Here is a 22705-nt window from a genome sequence, read left to right as displayed (position 1 = left end):
TTTTGGAATACGATACTCATTGGACATTAGCGAAGGCAATTATTTAAGGACACACAAAAGAAATGGTAAAGAGTCCATAGAACAGTGGTGGCGAACCTTTGGCACTCCAGATGGACTACAATTCCCATCAGCCCCTGCCAGCATGGCCAATTGGCAGGGGCTGATGGGAATTGTAGTCCATAACATCTGGAGTGCCAAAGGTTTGCCACCACAGCCATAGAACCACTTGCCGGCAGCGGTGGTGCTAAGTGCTGTCAAACTGCAGACAACCTATGGTTGGAAGTTTTCAAGGCAGGAGATGAGCCGAGGTGGCTTCTTTGGTGGTCTCCCATCCCAGTACTAACCAGGGCTGCCCCCACTTAGCCCAAGTTCTAACAGGGTTGGGCTAGCTTTGGCCATTTTGTTCAAGGCTTCCCTTCTCTCATTCTCTGCAATGTTTTGTCTGAGCAGGAACCCCCATATTTTGCCTCTACCCATGCTTTAAATGGAAGGCTGTCATAGAACTCCGTACTAGGCTGTACCATTTCAGACTACAGGTGAGATCTTGCACAATTGAACGTCCCTTGGGCAAGGGAAGAGTCCTGCACATAGATAACTAGCATGTGAGGGAGAAAACTAGGCTAGGTCCCTTCTACATAAAATGCTATTTTTCTATGTTCAACGACATTTTTTTTGTATGGAGGAGCAATGGCCATGTGACTCCCATCTCTCCTCTAAGGTAGTACAACCCAGGTAGAGGTTATCACCTCTGTGAGAAGAACTGTCCAGAACTAGGAGTCTAGAGCCCTTCGGGGATGGGGCGGTGTAAGGAGGAGGAGCCCTTCGGGGATGGGGTGGTATAAAAGCCTAAGAAATGGATGGATGGATGGATGGATGGATGGATGGATGGATGGATGGATGAATGATTGGGGGATGGATGGATGGATGGATGGATGGATGGATGGATGGATGGATGGATGGATGGATGGATGGATGGATGGATGGATGGATGGATGGATGGATGGATGGATGGATGGATGGATGGATGGATGGATGGATGGATGGATGGATGGATGGATGGATGGATAGATAGATAGATAGATAGATAGATAGATAGATAGATAGATAGATAGATAGATAGATAGATAGATAGATAGATAGAAGAGGTGGCTGAGATTTGGAGTAAAGTCTTCTCATAGTGATAACCAGCGCTTTTACTTTCATTTTTAAAAGTTCCGGTAATTAGATATAAGGTTGATTTCCATCAATAGCCCCCTAAGGATTTGGGACAGCCCACTTTAGTACTGGTAAGTATCACCATGAAAAAGCCCTGGTGGCAACTCCCATCATCCAATAGGTGGATACCGTTCAGCATAAACATGGGCATTATTAAATCTTTAGGACATTATTAAAAGATCCATAGGAGAAAACAAGCATTGTCAGACAAAATGAATCTTTTCCCCACCTGTTGCATGGAACACTTGTCAGTTTCACAGTGGCCCTGCCATTTTGTGTGCTGCAGCAGATTCTCTGTGAAGATTCCCCATTGAGGTTTCCTTTGTTTGCAGCTCATCCATTTGCCATTTCACTATCAAAAGTACATGAATAAAGTTTGTTAAGCTTAGTGATCCTGTGCATGTGTCTTTTTTTCTTTTGTTTTGAGGAGGCTGTCTGCGAAGCTATAGCAACATAGATATGTGCATATTGCCACTTCTCTAAATGTGTTGCCGTAGCTTCACGGACAGCCCCCTCAAAACAAAACAAAACAAGAAGGAAAAAATGACACATGCACAGGATTGCTAGGCTCAACAAACTTTATTCATTTACTTTTGACAGCTAAATAACAAATGGATGAGCTGCAAGCAGAGGAAACCTCCACGAGGAATCTCCACAGAGAATTTGCTGCGGCACACAAAATGGTGGGCATGAGCGGCGGAAACGGAAGTAAGATGTTTAGGCGGGAGAAATAAGTATTTCCTGCCTGCTGGAGTTTGCTCAGCAGGCAGGAATTGTCCTCCACCTGGGTTGGGTTGGGGGGAAAGATTGCTAGTTTAGTGATTTTTGGAAAACCCAGGTTGAGAGGAATATAACAGCCTGAACTTGTTTGGGAGAGGCCCCTTCCGCACACGCAAAATAATGCATTTTCAAACCACTTTCACAACTGTTTGCAAGTGGATTTTGCTATTCCACACAGCTTCAAAGAGCACTGAAAGCAGTTTGAAAGTGCATTATTCTGAATGTGCAGAATGAGCCGAAGAGAGCTATGCAATGTTCTTCCCTAAAACGTTTTTATACTGTCCTAAAGGGCAGCATCCACCCTAAGCGTTGCAAAGTCCCATCCAGCAGCCACTATGGTTCAGAGAGTGAAATGTTCCACAGTAGAGTGGATAGGCAGGAGTTACTGTGATAAATACATATGCATACTTTCTCCGCACAGATGACTGTGTCGATGTTAATGCTACTCTGTCCCTTTCTAAATGTTCTGATTTGGACCAAATTTGTGCTTCATAGCTACCCTTTGAACAACACTGAACTTCACCCATTTAATGTTGAAGAAAATGGTGGAACGCCCTTCATGACCAAAGTATCTGGAAGACATCACCACCATCACCACCACCACCACCATCACCCCAGTTATGGAGGACTTGTGCCTCCTGACAGCAAGGACGTAGTTGCTGCTATTCCAAGCCCAAATAGTAAGTCTACTAAATTAATTTCTGGCTTGATGGAAACTCTTGGGAAGGCAATTAAACTGAAGTGATAGGTTAGATCCGTGATGGCGAACCTATGGCACGGGTGCCAGAGGTGGCACTCAGAGCCCTCTCTGTGGGCATGCACAAACAGAGTTCATCATGTGGGGGGGGGGGAATCCCCGCCCCACATATCTAGGCTGGCCTGGGCCACTGGGCTCGATTATTAGCATTAAACCTAAGACCTAGTTTTGGGGAAGCAGTATAGGTAACCCGGTTAAGCACTGTTAAATCCCACTGATTTTCATTTAAAGAACTAAAGCGCGATCCTTTACCTGGGAGTAAGCTCAGTTGCTGGCAATGTGGCTTGCTTATGAGTAAACCCTCCTAGGGTCGTGATTCACCCATTCGTGATTCACCCATGCTTCAAAGCAAAGCCAACAAGTACCACCAAGCTTACTCCTGAGTAACGCATGCCTCAGAACCAACCATTTTTTCTAACTAAAACCTCAGTATTCAGATTAATTTGCCGCATTGGCACTTTGTGATAAATAAGTGGGTTTGGGGTTGCAGTTTGGGCACTCGGGTCTCAAAAAGGTTTGCCATCACTGGGTTAGATCATCTGCAACTGACAGAAACCTTTCCAATGATCAGCTGAAATCCCACAAGCAGTCGATGTTGCTGTTAAGCTTGTAACTTTTTGCTAGAAAAAATTTTCAAGGGATTTTTAAAAGTCTAGTCACAATTAACTTTTTCCATGGACATTTTTTGTGAGCGATGAACCTGGGCATTACAAGGATTTCTGTGAAGGTATCTACAAGTTAGCTGAAGAGTGACCTGAGATATTTTTTTTTAAAAAAAAGAGCTTAACCTTTTGCAGAACTTTGAAAATGGTGTTCCTCTTAAGCTTCTCTGCCCTTGTCTGCGTCCCTCCCTCCCTCCCTCTGGAATTCTCCATCCGGATGGTTCTGTATAAAAGCTTCTTGAGAACTGAGCATGCCTCAGCAATTTCCAGAGTACTGCTTCATCTTTGTGAAATGGATCTTTGAAATGAAGACCTGTCAGCCCTGATTGATTTGATTGATCGAATCAGTCTGATGGGTGGCTAACAGTTAAGGGGATGTTCAAGGGAATTAATCCATCTTCCCTGACTGAAGATCTGGATTTCTACCATTCTCTGTGACGAGAGCATTTCTGTTTCCAGAATCCCTTCTGCAGAAATCCTTCATGCTGCACACTTGACATCTGTGGATGCCTTTTCTGCTTCTGATATTTATTTTTAACGCGACTAAAGGCACACGCTTTCCAAAGGCACCTGCACCCTAGTTTTATATGCAGGCATGATAGTACCACTTTATTGTCAGTTTCTTTCCTTATAATTCCAAGCATTACAATTTTTTCGCTGCCATCTTAAGTTGAAAAAGAGCATTATGACACAATTTAAATCTCCATTTACTTCACTGGGAAGTCCCAACATGCATTTGGTGGGCATGTCCCATGTCTGGGACCTTCGTACCTAAGAGACCATCTGGCCCCATATGTCCCAATCTGCTCGTGATCCCCGCCCCCTCCATGATGCGGCTGGCCTCCACTAGGGCCAGGGCATTTACGGCCCTGGCCCCTGCCTGGTGGAATGCTCTCCCTCCAACTGTCCGGGTTCCCTCTGGGACCTCAACCTAATTCCTCGTGCGGGCTGCTGTAAGACTGAGGATTATTCACACCGAGACCTTTGGGAAGTCCGAAGCCATTGATTAGGGTGCCTGGAAACAGCTAAAACCCGCTGTTCCCTTTTGTAGGAGTTTTAAGAGCTGGATGCCATCTTTATTTTAACTGATATAGAAATTGAATGCTGCTTTTAAACTGTTTTAATGTTTAACATATTTATTGTCCTATTACTGTTGTGAACCGCCCTGAGCCCTCCGGGGGAGGGCGGTATAAAAGTAGAATAATAAATAAATAAATAAATAAATAAATAAATAAATAAATAAATAAATAAATAAATGTTGTATGTAATCGGCAGTACTGTGCAGAAATCCGGATTGCGCCCCTAGATTTGAAAAATGGGTTGTTAAATTCTTGAGGGCTAGAAACGAAGTTAATATTTTTTAAAAAATTAAAAGGAGCTAGAATGATTCGAATTCCAGCGAACTTTCTGAGCAAAAGAGATTCAGGTGAGGAACGACACATAACCGTAGGAAACAAAAAGTAGGACAGAATGGAACATCAGTTGCGGGCATGAAATCATGATTATCGGATTTGTGTCCTACCAAGCGAAAAGGATTAGAAGAATGAAAGAAGGGCAAAAAGCAACTTCCATCTTGTCCTCATAGGAACCCTGTGAGTTGTGTCTGACTAGTCACTAGCCCAAGATCGTGCACGTGGCAGAGTGGGGGATTCAAACATGTGTTTCCCAGATCCTAGTCTGATACGCTAATGACTGCACCATGCTAGTATGAAGAACAGCAATAGTTCCTCTGGTTAGGAGGGGGGAAATCCCTTTCAGTTAGGGTGGCCATCTTCCAGGGGAGACCTGGAGTTCTCCCAGAATTATATCTCCAGATTACAGAGATCAATTTCCCACAAAGGACATGGCAGCTTCAGAAGGCAAACTCTACGGCAGAGGTGACCAACTCTGGCACTTCAGATGTTCATGGACTACAATTCCCATCAGCCCTGAATTGTAGCCCATGAACATCTGAAGCACCAGAGTTGGACACCCCTGCTCTATGGTGTGCATTTTTCAATATATATATTGACTGTAGATGAAACCCCTCCCAAAACTGCTCTTTCCACAGGCAACACCCCCAAATCTGACCATGTCAGTAGAAGCAACCCTCCTTTCAGTACATTTAAAAACTTCATTGATAAAAATGTGACAAGCTGTTATTGTGAAGAGGCAATGAGTCCAGCTATCAAAAAACAACGTAATTTCAATTTGGATACGTGCATAACATTTGTCCTGTAGTTATCTGGGCAGGGTTTGGGTACTTTGCTTTCAGACTGTTTTCTTTGCTAATTTTGGGTACCCAGGAGTTCCCCGCCTTTACGAAGATGCATCGATCCATCTGAAGAAGATGGAAGCAGAGACCATGAAGGTGGTTGGTCCGTGGCCGGCGCTGCACATCAACATGAACAAGGTACAGCTTGGGAATCTCTGTCCAGGGCTCTACCTTTCTGTCCTGCTAGCAAAGGACCTATGATTCGGAAGGGTAGAGAAAGGGGAGGGTTGGAGACAGCAGAAGCCACAAGGCATTTCCGGTTGCATTGACTTCAGCTCCATCTGCAACACTGCCCTCCAACACTGCCCTCTTTCCTCTCCAGAAGTTAATGGCAGATTTCATTTTTGTAGGATTGCCAAGTCCAGGTGGGCCCTGGAGATCTGTTGTTGTTGTTAATCGAAAGAAAGATTGAATCACTTGGTATATCTCTCGACTCTCTTTTCCCGCTATCTAGTTCAGAATCCGACAACTTGTTAAAACAAAAATTGTTGGAAAGCGAATGGATTAATTTATTAAGGGCTGCTGTGAAAACTTGTTCACCCTTACATCTTTCAAAACCCCTATATCAAAACAGGATGGCTCCCTATTTGTATTTTTTGACGAATCCAATGCAGAGAAGAGCCCTCACACTTGCTCGCTTCAATGTTTTCCCCTCCGCTTTATTGTGTGGCAGATTTAACGACTTGGAAACGAGCGAAAGGGTATGCTCTTGTGGGGAACAACAAATTGAAACATTGGCACATCAACTGCTTTGCTGCCCTAAATCTGCTAATATCGGATCAAAATATTCCAATATTCTTCTTTCTAGGATACCTAGTAAAATGGGAGAATCAGGTAGACTCCCTTTCCTTCTGGACAATTCTGACAATGAAACTTGTGAATTGGTAGCACGATTTTTACTGGAGGTGATGCACAATCAATAATTTATATTCTATCTTAAACCTTTGTATTTGTGTACCTTTTATCTCAGGTTTTTTATTGTGTTATGATTATTGTTATGCCAAATAAAGGCTTATTATTATAAAATTTTGTTTAATATCACAACTGCCAGTGCTTAAGCTGGTTGTTGGCCTTTCATTACAATTCGAGCCTCACCCAGAGGCCTAGGTCGGACATTGTAATGTATTTGGCGTAGTATTTGTGCAGATCCCAGAAGGGGTGCCTTCCAAATCTAACAGACGCTCATTGTGTTGATCTGAAGATGTTTCAAGTGTTTTCCGAATGGCGCCCAAAGTGACAATTACCACTGCAATGACCTCAACTGGTTTGTGCCATAGACTCTGAAGCTCAATTTTCAAATTTGTGGTATTTAGTGATCTTCTCATGTCAAGGAATTGCTGTCACCAGGTATTGCTGTGTTGATGATGGTCACTTTCTTGTCCTCAGTCACTGTGAAGTCTGGGGTATTATTTGCCAGAACTTTGTCCATTTGGATCCGAAACTCCAACAAGAGCTTGACCTTCTCATTTTCCATGACTTTCTCTGGACGATGTTCCCACCAGTTTTTAGTCTCTCGTCCTTCGCTCCCTTTCCCCGGAATGCTGCTCATCCTCTTGCTCTTCCAGTGGCACGTCTGCCACACGAAGCCCTCAAGATTTAGAGAAGCTCCGTTCACAGTTGCTGTTGCTGAATTCCTCTGGGGCGTGAATAGCAACCCTGAGAACGCCAGCCACTCATGTCTTTCACATTCCCACAAAAGCTGTTTGTTTTGCACCTAAGGTAGCGCTTGAAGGTAGCGTCCTGCAGGCCTCAAGCTGAAGCCCTCTTGAACGACGCAAATGACATTCAAGGGACTGGTTGCTCTTATCGACGTGGCGGGGATTACATCAGAACGGTACCACACTCCAAGGAGAGGAAAAATACCACAAGCAAGCAGTGTATCTCTCTTCATTTTTCATCCCATATCTCTTCAAAAATATTTTTATTTACTTATTTCACTTATACCCCGCTTGTCCCACTGATTGAGATACAAAGCATTTTACGTAGATTTTCTCTCCTCCTTTTTACCCTCAAAACAGCCGTCCTGTAGGCCAGGACGAGAACGGGTGATTGGCCCCGAGTCGCCCAGCAAACTGCCACAGGCAAGTGAAGATTCGAACTGGGATCTCCAAGATCCTAGTCCAGTGGTGGTGAACCTATGGCACGGGTGCCAGAGGTGGCACTCAGAGCCCTCTCTGTGGGCACGCGCAAACAGAGTTGCCCCCCCACACACACATCTAGGCAGGTCTGGGCTGCTGGGCTCAATTATTAGCATTAAAGCAGTGTAGGTAACCCTGTTAAGCGCTGTTAAACCCCACTGATTTTCATGCGAAGAACTAAAGCGCGATCCTTTACCTGGGAGTAAGCTCGGTTGCTGGCAATGGGGCTTGTTCTGAGCAAACGCTCCTAGGGTTGTGATTCACCCGTTGGAAGAGTTGCACAGTTGCTTCAAAGCAAAGCCACCAACTACCACCAAGCTTACTCCTGAGTAACGCATGCCTCAGAGCCAACCGTTTTTTCTAAACTAAAACCTCAGTATTCAGGTTAAATTGCCGTGTTGGCACTTTGTGATAAATAAGTGGGTTTTGGGTTGCAGTTTGGGCACTCGGTCTCGAAAAGGTTCGCCATCGCTGTCCTAGTCTGACACTCCAACTGTTACGGCCGGATTGCTCTCAGACAGCCATCTGCGTAGTGCTTGAGAAGCACAGGAGTCGCGGATCAGTTGGGAAGTGAAGCTTTCCGTTCCAGACCAGAAGAAATTGTTGAGCTGCCTGGAGTACCTTCCTCCGTGTGACCTCTGCAGTTGGCTTTGGACGAAGCATGGCCAGGCAGCAGTAGAAGACAGAGATCCCTTTTCAACTGTTGCTCACTCGAGATTCATTGAAAAGCAGGTGGACAGATCTCTGGCAGCCGGCCGCAGCGCAGGAGAAAGTCCGTGCCACCTTCCAGTGTATCCCAGCAGAGTCCTTTGTGGGATGCAGAGGAAGCCCTACGGCAGCCCCCTTTGGACCCCCCTGCCGTGACAACAATGCACAGTGGACCTCATCTGTTTATGCCAGTGGTGGCGAACCTTTGGCACTCCAGATGTTATGGACTACAATTCCCATCAGACTACAATTCCCATCTGTCTATGCCAGTGGTGGCAAACCTTTGGCACTCCAGATGTTATGGACTACAATTCCCATTGGCCATGCTGGCAGGGGCTGATGGGAAATGTAGTCCATAACATCTGGAGTGCCAAAGGTTCGCGGCCACGGGTCTATGCACTTATGTAGATGTCTGCATTAAAATGTCCTTTTTACTTCCCAGGATTGAGCGTGGGTTAAGAGCATTAGGATCCAATTCATGTTGATGCAAACTGTCTCTGGAGAGGTGTCGTGTTGTTTGTGTTCAGAAGTGACAGGACTCTGCTCTGTGCGGAGAGGTGTGAGGAAGCCGCCGCCTTCTCCTCCACAACACCATGGCAACCTCGCTGCCAAATAATCTGTGGGATCTGTCCTTGCCTTCGCGTATATTTTGTATTCACATATCTAATTAGACAAGATGAGAGAAAGCCGAATAAAACCGGACCCGTTAACAGAGCCTGCTTTGCTCTTCAGAGCCCAGCTGGATCATTTTCATTAATGCCAATTAGACAACAAAGAGCCCAGAGGTGAGGCAGAGGGTGGCAGCCGACGATTCTCTCTGACACACTCTGGGAGAATAATGTGAGCTGGAGCAGCTATGCCTGACTTGTCAGCAACAGCGATGCAGGCCTATAGCCAGAGGTGGGATCCAGCAGGTTCTCACAGGTTCCCGAGAGTAGGTTACTAATTATTTGTGTGTGCCGAGAGGGGGTGACTAATTGGTGATTTTGCCACGTGATTTTTGCCTTAGTTACGCCCCTCCTCTCAGCAGTAGCGCGCACACCTTGAAGCAGTCTAGCAGGAGGTGCACCGGCGTGCGTGGCAGCCTGCGCCTGCGTGCATTCGTTTCTCGCCCAAGGAATGCCCCGCCCCCGGAATGCCCGGCCACGCCCCTGTCGTGCCCCACCCAGCCCATTGGCGCTACGCCACAGTTTGAATCCCACCACCATGGGAACCTGTTACTAAAATTTTTGGATCCCACCACTGCCTATAGCAAAGCTTTTGCTTGGGCACAGGAAGTGAGAAAGACGTTGTTGCTGTACAAAAAGAAAGGCCACAAAGCTGAGGGTAAAAACAGATCACCATCATGAACTTCTTTGGCACTGCTATGAAACTATTTCACCGCCCTGAGCCCTTCGGGGATAGGGCGGAATATTAAGTTTAATAACTAACTAACTAACTAACTAACTAACTAACTAAATAAATAATGAATGAATGAATGAATGAATGAATGAATGAATGAATGAATGAATGAATGAATGAATGAATGCATAAGAAAGGTAAACAACTGGCAAAGGACCTGGCCGGCGTCCGCTGAAGTTATATCTTCCGATTTGCTAGGCTCCATCCTTCAACCTGGTCAGGAATATGTGTAGAGTATAGAATATTATGTTCAGTTGCAGCCCGTGTTGTGGTGATTACGATGGAAATGACTAGTGCGTGACATGCTCGCGGGACAACTCTGGTGGCTTTTTCCAGGGCCGCGTTCACTTTCCCTGCCTGCCCCTGCTTTTTTCCTGTTCCAGCTGCTCTTCTTTTGGGGTTATGAAATTTTTATTTCTACTTCAAAATAAAAATTCAAAAACAAAAAAAAATAAAAATCCACCAGGGGACGAAGCCCTCGTTTCTGAAGGACTCCCAGTTCCTTCTGCACTGGATATTAACTCCTTAGAAAGAATTTGTAGCACTTGATTATTAAGCATCCAGATCAAATTAAATCTTTAGCGTCATTAGTAATAAAAAGTCTCACTTTTCTCTACTGGTTCTTATTTTACCAGTCCTTAATCTTCAAAACCACGAGTCATCAATTTTTTTTTCTGTTTTGTCTAAATATCAATCAAGGGTTTCCAGTTGCCCATAAAGTTGAATTGTTTTCTTTGAATAGCGAGGTCACCTTGAGCATCTCTGCCAACTTTTAATACCTTCACCCGCCGTACTTCAGTTGCAGATATTGTCTAGCTGCTTCTCCAAGTCCGTGGTGGGTATTTCTTTGGGGTAAAGATGGCTGTCTATGAATGCACCGTTTAATTCTGATTCACACATGTATTTCCATTGTTTGCTGACAGTAACCTCACGAGAACGAGCCTTCTCAGGTCCCATTACTTGGAACCAGTGATGTATGTATAGATTTTTATGGGGTGGGTTTAGGGGCGTGGCCACGCCTTCCCTAAGCCCCGCCCCCAGCCTCAGTGCTTATAAAAGCAGCTTTCCGAGGCCAGGGACGGCAGACTCCACTCCCCCACTCCCCCAGCCGGCAGTCTCTTCTGCCCTCCCCTCCAGGCAGAGGCGTATCTAGGGGGAATGGAGCCTGGTGCAAATTATGAGTTTTGCCTCCCCCCCCGTCCCCACGGGCAGCCACTGTGATGCTGGAATCCACCCCCAAACAGCATCACTTTCAATGGTGTTTAAACTTGGGAGCCCAGATTCTCTTTTTAAATCCACCTTAAAGGGAGAATCTGGGGTCCCCAGTTAGAACAACATGGAAAGTGATGCTGTTTGGGGGGTGGATTATCCCCCACCCTGAACCAGCATCACCCTGAAACGGCCTCCCTTTCCCTTCCCTGTGCAATTGTGGATTTTATGAGGAGTACAATTTTGATTGGGTTGTCTATCCTGGGGAGATTATGGTGCTGGGATATTGATAACTATATTTTATTGATTTTATTGATTTTACTGTTATATTTTAATGTTGTAAGCTACCCTGAAGCCGTATGGGGAAAGGTGGCGTATCAGTTGAACTACAAAAATAAATAATATGAAGACATTTTGTCTATGTTTGGCATACCTGCAATAATGGGTGTTCGCCATCCTCTGGTATTATTTATTTGTTTGTTGTAATAGAATTATTTTGATATTTTAAATGTTTTTAATTGTTCTAATGTTTTTTATGTGCCGTTCCTTGGGGGCTCTGATCAGATGGGAAGGCAGCATGAAAGGGTTTCAAATGATGATGATAATGCATAGGCCCGGAAAACCCACCACAACCGTCTGCATCTTATTTATAAAGGTTTAACGCTGCATATGCCCCCCCTGCACACATTTCTATTAATCACTGAGATTAATTTGCCACTACCATAACAATAACTCAGCATCCATTGTGTGCTCTCATGTTCACAGCAGTGTGAAGACAGAAAGGCTCCCGAGAAGACTCTTCACCCTCCCCCCGTGTCTCCTTCTGCAGCACCAGATCATTTGAAATGTAATATTCTCAAAGCTCAAGTGGAGGCTGCGTTTCGAGTGGGCGTTCAGGTCGGTTTCTGATCCCTGTTGCTTCCTCTTCTGCCCTTTTAAACTGTCTTCTGTGGTTGGTTCGTGTGTGGGTGTGTTTGTCACTAGACATCCCGTGATGACTTGTGTGTATGAATGAGCTAAGATGGATCTAAATACTCCTCAAAACCTGTTCAGATAGGTTTGTCACCACCAGATTGCGAAATTCCTGAGGGTTTGGGTTTGGAGCCTGCAGGAATTGAGGTTTGGGGGAGGGGAAAACCATCAGCAGAGCTACCACCAGCCAGTCATGGGGTCTGACATCCATAGCTCCTTCTCAGAGAATGCTCCCAGCAGTGACTGAGCAGGCTGTCTTTCAAAAGGATGCTGCTGATCCTCAGGGACCGTGTTATCGTCATGGGAACCCAACGGTCACTGTAAACCAGGGATCTCCAGCCGTCTTGAACCTGTGGGAACCATTGGAATTCTGACACAGAACAGTGGTCACAATTACAAAATGGTTGCCACGGAAGATAGATCCAAACAGAATCACACACAGACACATACAAACACATAGAAAGTACAAGGAAGAAGGGGGCTCATTTAAGCAATACACAGGGAAAGAAGAGTGAGAGACAGGATATAACCAACGTTGTAGTAAAAGTTACTGTAGAAGTAATGCTATTTTAATCTTCCCGGCCAATCATTTCTCCAGTGGCCAATCAGAAGCCATTCTGAACAAGAGCCCCACCTGACCTCACCCACTTCCTAAATATATTTGGTGGGTTCCAGGAATGGTGTTAGCATGCGCTATAGAACCCCTGGCCACCACATTCGGATATAAACCAAAGGAAACTAAATCTGCACACATGTGCCTCGGGTGCAGTTGCCCCTCGCTCCGGCTCTGCCAAAGGGGAGAGGTGGGTGGGAAAACTTGCTGCAGCCCCACACGAAAAGGAGGAGCCCTGAGTGAAGCCTTATAAAGGCTCCCGGCCAGCCCCTCTTGCTGACGTCACGACGCTTTGCCCCTGCTGGGCATGGCTACCACCTGCCTTCCGCCCTTCAAAGGGCAGGTGCGTTGGGGCCTCCTCACCATGCCCTTTTCCGGGCAGCAATGGCGGCCGCGCTAACTCACATCCACTCTTTTCTGCAAAACCCACTCTGAATCACAGTCAAATTCCTTGCTAGCAGGATGAAACATATACATCAGACTACCAGGTTTCATCACATCGAAGAGAACAGAGGTTTGTTGAAGCACATTTCAAAGCTGCAACTTGGAAATAAATCAAAGGCACGAATCCATCCATTTATTTGTGAATTTCTTATTGGCCATATTCTCTTCTTTGTTTTCATTCCAGGTCCACATAGATCAAAGTGTCTGGAAATTTCTACTAACCACCTCCCCCTTTCCCAAAATCCAGCCAATCAGTATGCAGGGCTGGTGTGGGATTTGTCTTAACCATTAGGTGTGATAGCAAACCTTTAATTTTTTAACTTGGGAAAAAAAGCTATTTCTGTGCCTTGGATTTTTTCCTCCTCTAATCATAAGGGATGGAAAGTCGTTTCTGATGAGCAACAAACCCAATGACTATCCTGTGCCAGAAAGTCTAATCTCTGAATACATTGATGTGGTTGTGAAAAGAGGCAGGGGTACGCAAATGGCACACACTCCGTCTCTGGGGTAACGTCAAGATGCTGCAATCCGGCACCGGGGTGTGTGTAACGTTGTACTGGAGATATGTTTTGCCTTCCCCAGCTGGATTCTCTGCTTGCAATCTTTTTTTTGTTTTCCATTTCTGTATGAGTAATGGCTGTCTGTTTACTCATGTGGAGACCGTAAATGCCAGAGTCAACAGCCCCATGCAGTCAGCAGTGCTGTATCACTCAGCAGGATCCAGACAAAATATCTGTGGTGCTCCAAAATTAGTAAGACGCAAACTCCTCGTTGACTACTTGCTATTCATTCTTAATTCGGTTGCAAAGAAAAATCATTCAACCAGCTATTGAAGATTGATGGCCGTGTGTAGCAAAATCATATATTCTGAACTAGCGGGCCCGGCCACGCGTTGCTGTGGCTGAGTCTGGTGAAGTGGAAAAGAAAGAAAAGGGGAAGCGAACGGTTCGAACATGTGTCATTGCACAATGATTGCAAGGGAAGGGAGGGGCAAGGGGCCCCTCGCTCCCCTCCCTCTCTCCCGTTTCCCTGCATGGCAACTCGGCCGGTCCCTCCCTAATGTTCCCCTTCCTCTGTTAGGGTGGGTGGGCCATGTGCAGGTGGCTGACCCTGTCCCTTTCACTCCCTTCCCTTGCAGGCGAATTATCTAGCGCAGGGGTAGGGAACCTGCGGCTCTCCAGATGTTCAGGAACTACAATTCCCATCAGCCTCTGTCAGCATGGCCAATTGGCCATGCTGGTAGGGGCTGATGGGAATTGTAGTTCCTGAACATCTGGAGAGCCGCAGGTTCCCTACCCCTGATCTAGCGTAAAACATGCTGGGAGGCATGAGCTACGTTGTGTTCAAATTTCAGAGCGTTTGGTCCAGCAAACCCCTGGACCCTCCCTCACCTTCCCCTTCCTCCGCTAGGGTGGGTGGGCCATGTGAAGATGGCCCGCCCCATCCCTTTCACTCCATAAAGCAGTGGTTTTCAAGGAAGGCATGGTTGGTTCCTATGTATCAGAGGGTGTTGCTTTGACGGCCAGCAGATGGCGCTGTTGCGGAACAGACCTGTGGTTCCAACTGTCACAGGTGTGGCATGTACACAATAACTGGCACAGTTGTGACATGTACACAACAGGAGGTGTGGAAACAGTATGGAAACCTGGCCGCACGCGAATGCGACGTTGTGTGAAAATTTCAAAGCAACCAGTCCAGTAGTTTGGGAGATAGCCTGTCAGCAGAAAAACGCACTGATAGATTTTTATATATATAGTTAAGGTGGTCTCCCAGAAGGACAACTGACCTCCGGACTTTGGAGATGAGATCTCCTGGAGAACTGGCAGCTCTGGAGGGTGGTCTCCATGGCATTATATTCCTCTCAGGTTCCAGCCCTGAATCTCCTGGAATTTCCTAGAGTTTGCAACCCTAATTTACAACTGATCTCTGAACTAGAGAGATCCATTTCCTGGGGGAAATGGCTGCTTTGGAGGGTGGACTGTGTAGTAGGGGTGGCCAACCTATGGTGCTCCAGATGCTCATGGACTATAATTCTCACCAGCCCTGCATGGGAATTGTAGTCCATGAACATCTAAAGCGCCAGAGTTGGGCACCTCTGCCATAGAGTTTGCCTTCTGAAGCTGCTGCACTTTCCTTTCCAGGAAACTGATCTCTGTAGTCTGGAGATGTAATTCTGGGAGGACTCCGGGTCTCCCCTGGAAGATGGTCACCCTAACTGAAAGGGATTCCCCCCCCCCCTAACCAGAGGAACTGACTTTTTTGTTGTTTTTACTACGTTACTTAAAAATGCTACATCGAAAAAACGGGCATGCTTTGTGGTGTACAAGTGATGCTATTCTGCATTTGGGATGGGGGGGGGGGGGTATTAAAAGCATTCAGTCCCCTCTTCAAGACTTAGCAACTTGACCCAAATAGACCCAAAGGATCCTGAAAATAGTAAAAACAACTTTTCAAGTAGCAAAACCAGCAAAGGAAATAGCAGCAGGAAAAGAAACAACAGGTAAAAAGATCCCTAACACGCACCCTTGTGATAGATGCACGACACAAGTTTCAAAACTTGGCTGATTTCACAAAGTGACAGAGCTCTCCTCTTTGAATGCAGCCAACATCTCATGAGAAAGACCAATTGGCCATGCTGGCAGGGGCTGATGGGAATTGTGGTCCATGAACATCTGGAGCACCATAGGTTGGTCACCCCTGAGGTATGGCATCACATCCCTGGTTACTCTCCCCACCCACCCACCCACCCATACACACACACATGCAACCTGCCCTTCCCCTTCTCCATCCCCAAATCTCCAGGAATTTTCCAAGCTGGAGTTGGCAAATCTATCCCTGAAGGCCCTGTTGGCTGGAACTGGATCACACCAGAAGGCCTGCACTCGGAAGTCCATTTGACAGAAACAAACTGGATCCTAGATTCAAGGTTTCTGTATCGTTTGGGGGGCAATACCTGCTTCCCAAATCAAGTTGGTCAGATCTCGTAGGGGCTTTGCAGAGTCTCCTGGAAACATTGCCTGGTAGATAATTGTGTCGATTGGTGCAGGCAAGGAAGCAACACAAGGCAGGAATCTTAGCATGGAGGACTGTGGCTCAGTGGTGAAGGATCTGCCTGGCACGAGTTCAATTCCTGGCCTCTCCAGCAAAAAGGATTGGGAAGTAGGTGACGTGGGAAACCTCGGCCTGAGGCCCTGGAGAGCAGCTGCCAGTCTGGGCAGGCAATACTGACCTGGAGGGACCAAGGGGCTGACTAGTGGAAGGCAGCTACACATGTTCTTTTTAGAACCCACTAGCGGGCCCGGTCACGTGTTGCTGTGGCTGAGTCTGGTGAAGTGGAAAAGAAAGAAAAGGGGAAGGGAACGGTTCGAACATGTGTCATTGCACAATGCTTGCAAGGGAGGGGAGGGGCAAGGGGCCCCTCGCTCCCCTCCCTTTCTCCTATTCCCTTGCATGGCAACCCAGCCGGTCCCTCCCTATTGTTCCCCTTCCTCTGCTAGGGTGGGCGGGCCATATGCAGGTGGCTGGTCCTGTCCCTTATCACTCCCTTCCCTTGCAGGCGAATTATCTAGCGTAAAACACCAGGTTCAAAATGGTGTGCGGGCCCCGCCTCCTGCAGCACCCCGCCCCCTGCCCATTTACCTTCGTTCAGCCGGCTGAAAAAGCAGCCTGGCGGGACGAGGCCAGCCCAGCAGCAACTTCTGCTGGGCCTGGCAGGGCGGCACAAGAGGGGAAGGGGCGGGGGGGTGGATGTGATTTTCTACTCCCTACATGACCCCAAAGGGGCACACCTAAGGCGGGGCGCCTCCCCTTCCCATGGTAGTTACGCGACTGGCCTGAGCTATGAATGGTAAGCCCTCTTTCAGCCCCATCCAGAGCCCGAATCCACCAGTGGGAGCAGCACAGCCCCCCCCCCCCCCGCAGTGGATTTGTCCTCTCCGAGGCACTTGCCCCAGCAGAGGGGTGAATCTGCCAGCAGGCGGCCACTGCCGCTCTCTCCAGGAGTGGGACATCAGTCAGCTTCCTCCCGGCCATTGGGCCCGTTGCCCCAGCGGCCAGGGCTTCAGTCCTATGCCAATGCAAAGGCCTATTCAGTCTATTAAGCCCACTGGGGCCTTGGCTGACGGCTAGGAGCCTTTTTTGCATTTCCCCCCCCCCCCCCTGCATTTTATTTTTTGCCTTGGATGGGGCTGCCCATCTGTCAGGATTCTTGACTTTTGCTAGATTATTGAGCCTATCAGGGGAATAAATGCTTTAAGTGAACAATCTATATATATAAAAAGCTAACAATGTTTTTGTTACTGATACCCTAACGCCGAAACGGCTGGACGGATCGCCCCCAAATTTTCACATGACGTCCCTCCCTGTTGCGGGCAGGTAATCAGACCTTCAAATCGCCGAAAGTCCATACCTAAGCCAGGTAAAACGTATTTTTCCTGATGCTCCAGGCCATGAAGCTGTGTTTAACTGGCTGTGTTTAACTGTCACCCTTAGAATGTTTGTGCAGCCTGTCTGTGGCCTGAGGGATTGGTATACCCTTACAATGTTCGCGCAGATGGCCAGAGATGAGCATTGAAAACAGTAAATAGGTAATACTGTTAGGTAATACGAGAGGAAGTGAAACACATACACACTTTGCCGTGTGAGATGTCAGGTGGGGTTCCCCCCCCACACACACATGCAGGTGGAATCTCTTTCACTCTCTGTGCCTCATCCACTGCTACTTACTACTAACAGCACACATAGTCTCTCATAATAACATCCAGCTCCATCCTCCCACAACACCTCACTCCTGCCCTCCCTCATATCCAACCACCACTTACTCCAACTTCCTCCTGCCCATATTCGCCACAGCTCTCTCTTACTAAAAGCAAGCTGGAGCTTGCCTTTTCTTCTAAAAGAAATCCTGCGGGGATTGGGGGGTGAACCAACACTACTGGCTCTGCTTCTTTTGCACATGGCCCTTTAAGAACCCAGGGAGCTGGCCTCGATCTGAGCGCCTCACCACCCTGCCTCTGCTGTCTGACTGGGACAGCCTCCTTGCCCCAGTTCTGCCTTACCCAAGCCAGGACTGTGCGTGTCAACCAGCCTCATGGACAGCGGGATTCGCACTCTGGACAGTTCCGTTGTGGAACGGAAAGGGTTACCTTATACTAAAAAAACAAGACACCACCATATAACAATGTGCATTGGAAAGGGAAAGAGGGATTCCATTTGATCACCCCAAAAGGCTATGTTGCGGACCATTGGACCGGCATGGACATCTGTGTGGGTTGCGGACTGTGATGAGAAGGACAATTGCCACAGCAACGCGTGGCCGGGCCCCACTAGTATTAAAATATATGCTCGTAAACATTTGAAATGTGTGATGACCGATACTTCATCGGAAATGATCATTCACAGACAGCCCATGTGAGGATCGTGCCTTTGATAATTTCTTAGCAATTGTTTGTGCGTCCTGTAAAAACACCCCTGTGAATCTGCTTATCTTGGTGTGGGGAATTCATGATGAGTAACCCAAGAAGAACGGGGACAGGGTGGTGCAATGGGAGTGGCGCTCTCCCTCCCACCTCCCCTGTATTTTTACTCTCTGTTGCCTTTGCTTGGATGAGCAATCAATCAGCAGTCCTTGTACTCGTTACAATTAAATAGGACAATGCTGTTGTGCCTCCATTATGTCCTTGACTCCCACCACCACCACCACAGTTACATCAGCAACTTTTCCTTGTGCGTAACTGTTGGATTTAATTCAGTTTGTTAAAATCGGGAAAGGTTAAAAGCTTATTGCTCCGGGAAGCCCAGGTGTTGGCAAGCCAGGGACAGGCTGTGCATTTTAGACCAACATCTTGGACCAACCAGTGTGTTGTACTGGTTTACAGTGGCAGATTCTGATGTGAGTTCTATGCCCCACTCCTCCACATGAACCCTGCTGGGTGACCTTTCTCAAAACGCTCTCAGCCCCACCTACCTCACAAGGGGCTTGTGGGGTTTTTTGACCGGGGGGGGGCAGGGGGTGGCAATTGTATGCAACTTTGAGACTCCTTGAGAGTTAGCATAGTGTCGTGGTTAAGAGTAGGTGGAGTCTAATCAGGCGAACTGGGTTTGATTCCCCACTCCTCCACACAAGCGGCAGACTCTTTATGTGCAGAGTCAGCTTTGTAACTGCCTCAAAGGTCATGGTTTTGAGTGTCTTCTGGGGTGAGGTTCTTTGCCCGCAGGTCTTCATTGAAAACGGTCCATCCACCGCTTTTTGGGGCTGCCACGTGGGCAGCATCCACCAGGTTCAAGATGCAGGGCTGTCTTTGCTACAGATGTTTCCTCACGGCGCATGACGTGGCCATACCACTTAGCCGTGCCTGCCTCATGTACTGGTCCATTGGTGTTATTTTAAGTCTTTGCCATCTGTCTTCATTCGGCACATGGTCGAACAGCGTCAGGTTTAGGATCCATTGAAGCATCCTCATTTCCATGATATGAAGGGCTTGTTCATGTTTTCTTGTTGCTGGCCAGCATTCGGCTCTGAGTCTCTGAGCAGCAGTGGCGTAGGAAGTTAAGAGCTCGTGTATCTAATCTGGAGGAACCGGGTTTGATTCCCAGCTCTGCCGCCTGAGCTGTGGAGGCTTATCTGGGGAATTCAGATTAGCCTGTGCACTCCCACACACGCCAGCTGGGTGACCTTGGGCTAGTCACAGCTTCTCGGAGCTCTCTCAGCCCCACCTACCTCACATTGTTGTGAGGGGGGAAGGGCAAGGAGATTGTAAGCCCCTTTGAGTCTCCTGCAGGAGAGAAAGGGGGCATATAAATCCAAACTCTTCTTCTTCTTCTTGGGAGGGCCACGGGACACAACGTGACCCTCCCGTCTTCTAATGTGGACATAAGGGCTGTTGGACCGTCATTCTGATTTGAATCGGATGGACTGAGTTTTGACTCATAGAAGCTTCTACCCTGGTGAATTCTGTGGATTTTTAATGTGCTGCTATTGGAACTGAATCCTGTTCACCTTTAGACATCTTCGGCTTCTCTCCAAAAGACATGAAAAAATGTAATGATGTCTGGATGGGAAACCTGTTTAACTCTGCGCAATTCTAAACGACAGCTGTTGTTTCAACAGGTTGGAAAAGAAGAAACTTCTCTGATAAACCCTCCCAAGACTTCCAAGGATCCTAATGTAAGGTCTGTTACTTTTTGCTTGTAGGGCTGAGATTCTTATTCATATATTCAGGGAATGTATTATGTACCTACTTGGGGGGGAAGGGGGGGCTCACCGATCCAGTCATCAATAGCCCTGAATAGCCAAACACAGAAATCCCTTCCCTGTTGTCCCCACAAATTGCAGGGATCTTAGAGGGACCCTCCGCTCTTGAGTTTCCAGTCAGGACTGGGAAATCCCTGGACATTTGGGGGAAGGATTGGGGGAGGGCAGAGGCTCCGCAGAGTGTCATACCATGGAGTCCACCCTTCAGAGCAGCTACTGTTTCCCTTTAGCCTGGAGATCAGTTATAATTCTCGGAAACACTATTCCAGGCTGAAGCCTGTAGAATGGGAGCTGGTCCATGCGGGATATTTGGAGAGAACAGGTGTAGCCATCAAAGGGAATTTGCAGTCCGGTTGTCTTCCTGGGAGACAGAAGTGCTTCCCACTCCAGAGCCCTCTCCCGTGCACAGGCAAATCAGGAAAGGTTGCTATCTAGGCTGCAGCAGTGGCGTAGGAGGTTAAGAGCTTGTGTATCTAATCTGGAGGAACCGGGTTTGATTCCCGGCTCTGCCGCCTGAGCTGTGGAGGCTTATCTGGGGAATTCAGATTAGCCTGTGCACTCCCACACACGCCAGCTGGGTGACCTTGGGCTAGTCACAGCTTCTCGGAGCTCTCTCAGCCCCACCCACCTCACAGGGTGTTTGTTGTGAGGGGGGAAGGGCAAGGAGATTGTAGGCCTCTTTGAGTCTTCTGCAGGAGAGAAAGGGGGGATATAAATCCAAACTCTTCTTCTTCTTCTTCTATAGATTAGACTTTGTGGAAAATAGAGTTGCCCATTGCGGTTGGGAAATCATTGGATATTTGGGGGCGGGGCCTGGAGACTGAAGGAGGTGGGGCCTGGAAAGGGAATGGGAGGGACTCAGAGGGACATAATGCCATTCTCCAGAGCAGCCATTTTCTTTAGTGGGATTGGAGATCAGCTCTAATTCCTAGAGATCGCCCAGGCCCCACCTGAAGGTTACACACATGCAACGTCCCACCTGGCATCAGTTGGCTCTCAGTACTCAGTATGGAATAACTTTACTAGACACTCAAGGTGCCTACCAAGCTCTCATTTACTCCTCGTAAACATCACATGCATAGCAATCCTTAGACGATTCTCATGTCTCAATAATCTAGCAGCAGTGCGTAGCCGGGAGCAGCAGTGGTGTAGTGGTTAAGAGCAGGTGCACTCTGATGTGGAGGAACCGGGTTTGATTCCCCGCTTTGCCGCCTGAGCTGTGGAGGCTTATCTGGGGAATTCAGATTAGCCTGTGCATGCCCACACATGCCAGCTGGGTGACCTTGGGCTAGTCACAGCTTCTTGGAGCTCTCTCAGACCCACCTACCTCACAGGGTGTTTGTTGTGAGGGAGGGAAAGAAGTTTGTAAGCCCCTTTGAGTCTCCTATAGGAGAGAAAGTGGGGGTATGAATCCAAACTCCTCCTCCTCCTCCTCCTCCTCCTCTGGGCCTGAACTGTCCTTTATCAGTATACTTATTCCAGTTTCCCTAAGGACTGCAATGGCAGCATGTTTCTCTCAGGTTTGCATTAGTCCAGACTGAACTGATTCTTCTGTTGACATCCTTTTAGTTTTAATATGGTGGACCCCTCTGGAGGTTAAGAACATAAGAACAAGCCTGCTGGATCAGACCAGAGTCCATCTAGTCCAGCTCTCTGCTACTCGCAGTGGCCCACCAGGTGCCTTTGGGAGCTCACATGCTGGATGTGAAAGCAAGGGCCTTCTGCGGCTGTTGCTCCTGAGCACCTGGTCTGTTAAGGCATTTGCAATCTCAGATCAAGGAGGATCAAGATTGGTAGCCATGGATCGAACTTCTCCATATAAATCTGTCCAAGTCCCTTTTTAAAAACTATCCAGGTTTAGTGGCCGCATCTACCTGCACCTCCTGCGTGGTAGCATATTCCAAAACACTCCAACTGCCACCGCCATAGCGTGAAAGGAAGTGTTTCCTTTTATTAGTCCTAATTCTTCCCCCCAGCATTTTCAATGGATGCCCCCTGGTTCTAGTATTGTGAGAAAGAGAGAAAAATTTCTCTCTGTCAACATTTTCTACCCCATGCACAATTTTATAGACTTCAATCATATCCCCCCTCAGCCGTCTCCTCTCCAAACTAAAGACTAAAGGTTGACATCCTATCTGGTCCTTTCTGGATTGGAAGACCCCTGGGAACTGTGAAGAAGTAAGGGTGTGAAAGTCACGTCTGGCCTGGCATTCTCCCAAAATGACATCTGATCTACCAACTGTGGAGACTAGCTCCCTCTCCTCACAAACTTCACCCTCTCTAGGTTCCACTCCAAAATC

General features: G+C 47.5%; 1 protein-coding gene across 6 annotated transcripts in view; it reads left to right on the top strand.

Annotated features, from left to right (window-relative positions):
- The window catches only part of EPB41L4B (erythrocyte membrane protein band 4.1 like 4B), a 176723-nt gene that overhangs the window by 98571 nt on the left and 55447 nt on the right, over window positions 1-22705 (top strand). For 4 of the 6 annotated variants that reach the window (XM_048511185.1, XM_048511188.1, XM_048511184.1 and 1 more), the window contains exons 16-19: window positions 2491-2675; window positions 5700-5806; window positions 11890-12021; window positions 20262-20323. In XM_048511185.1, the coding sequence (XP_048367142.1) occupies window positions 2491-2675; window positions 5700-5806; window positions 11890-12021; window positions 20262-20323 (486 nt within the window). The remainder of the gene's footprint in view (window positions 1-2490; window positions 2676-5699; window positions 5807-11889; window positions 12022-20261; window positions 20324-22705) is intronic. The other 2 variants (XM_048511186.1, XM_048511190.1) reach the window with 2 other exon arrangements.

Source organism: Sphaerodactylus townsendi, linkage group LG11 (assembly GCF_021028975.2).
Source record: "Sphaerodactylus townsendi isolate TG3544 linkage group LG11, MPM_Stown_v2.3, whole genome shotgun sequence".
In the NCBI taxonomy this organism is placed as follows: Eukaryota; Metazoa; Chordata; class Lepidosauria; order Squamata; family Sphaerodactylidae; genus Sphaerodactylus; species Sphaerodactylus townsendi.
Note: the sequence above shows the minus strand (reverse complement) of the source record. Positions and strands in the feature narration are given on the sequence as shown.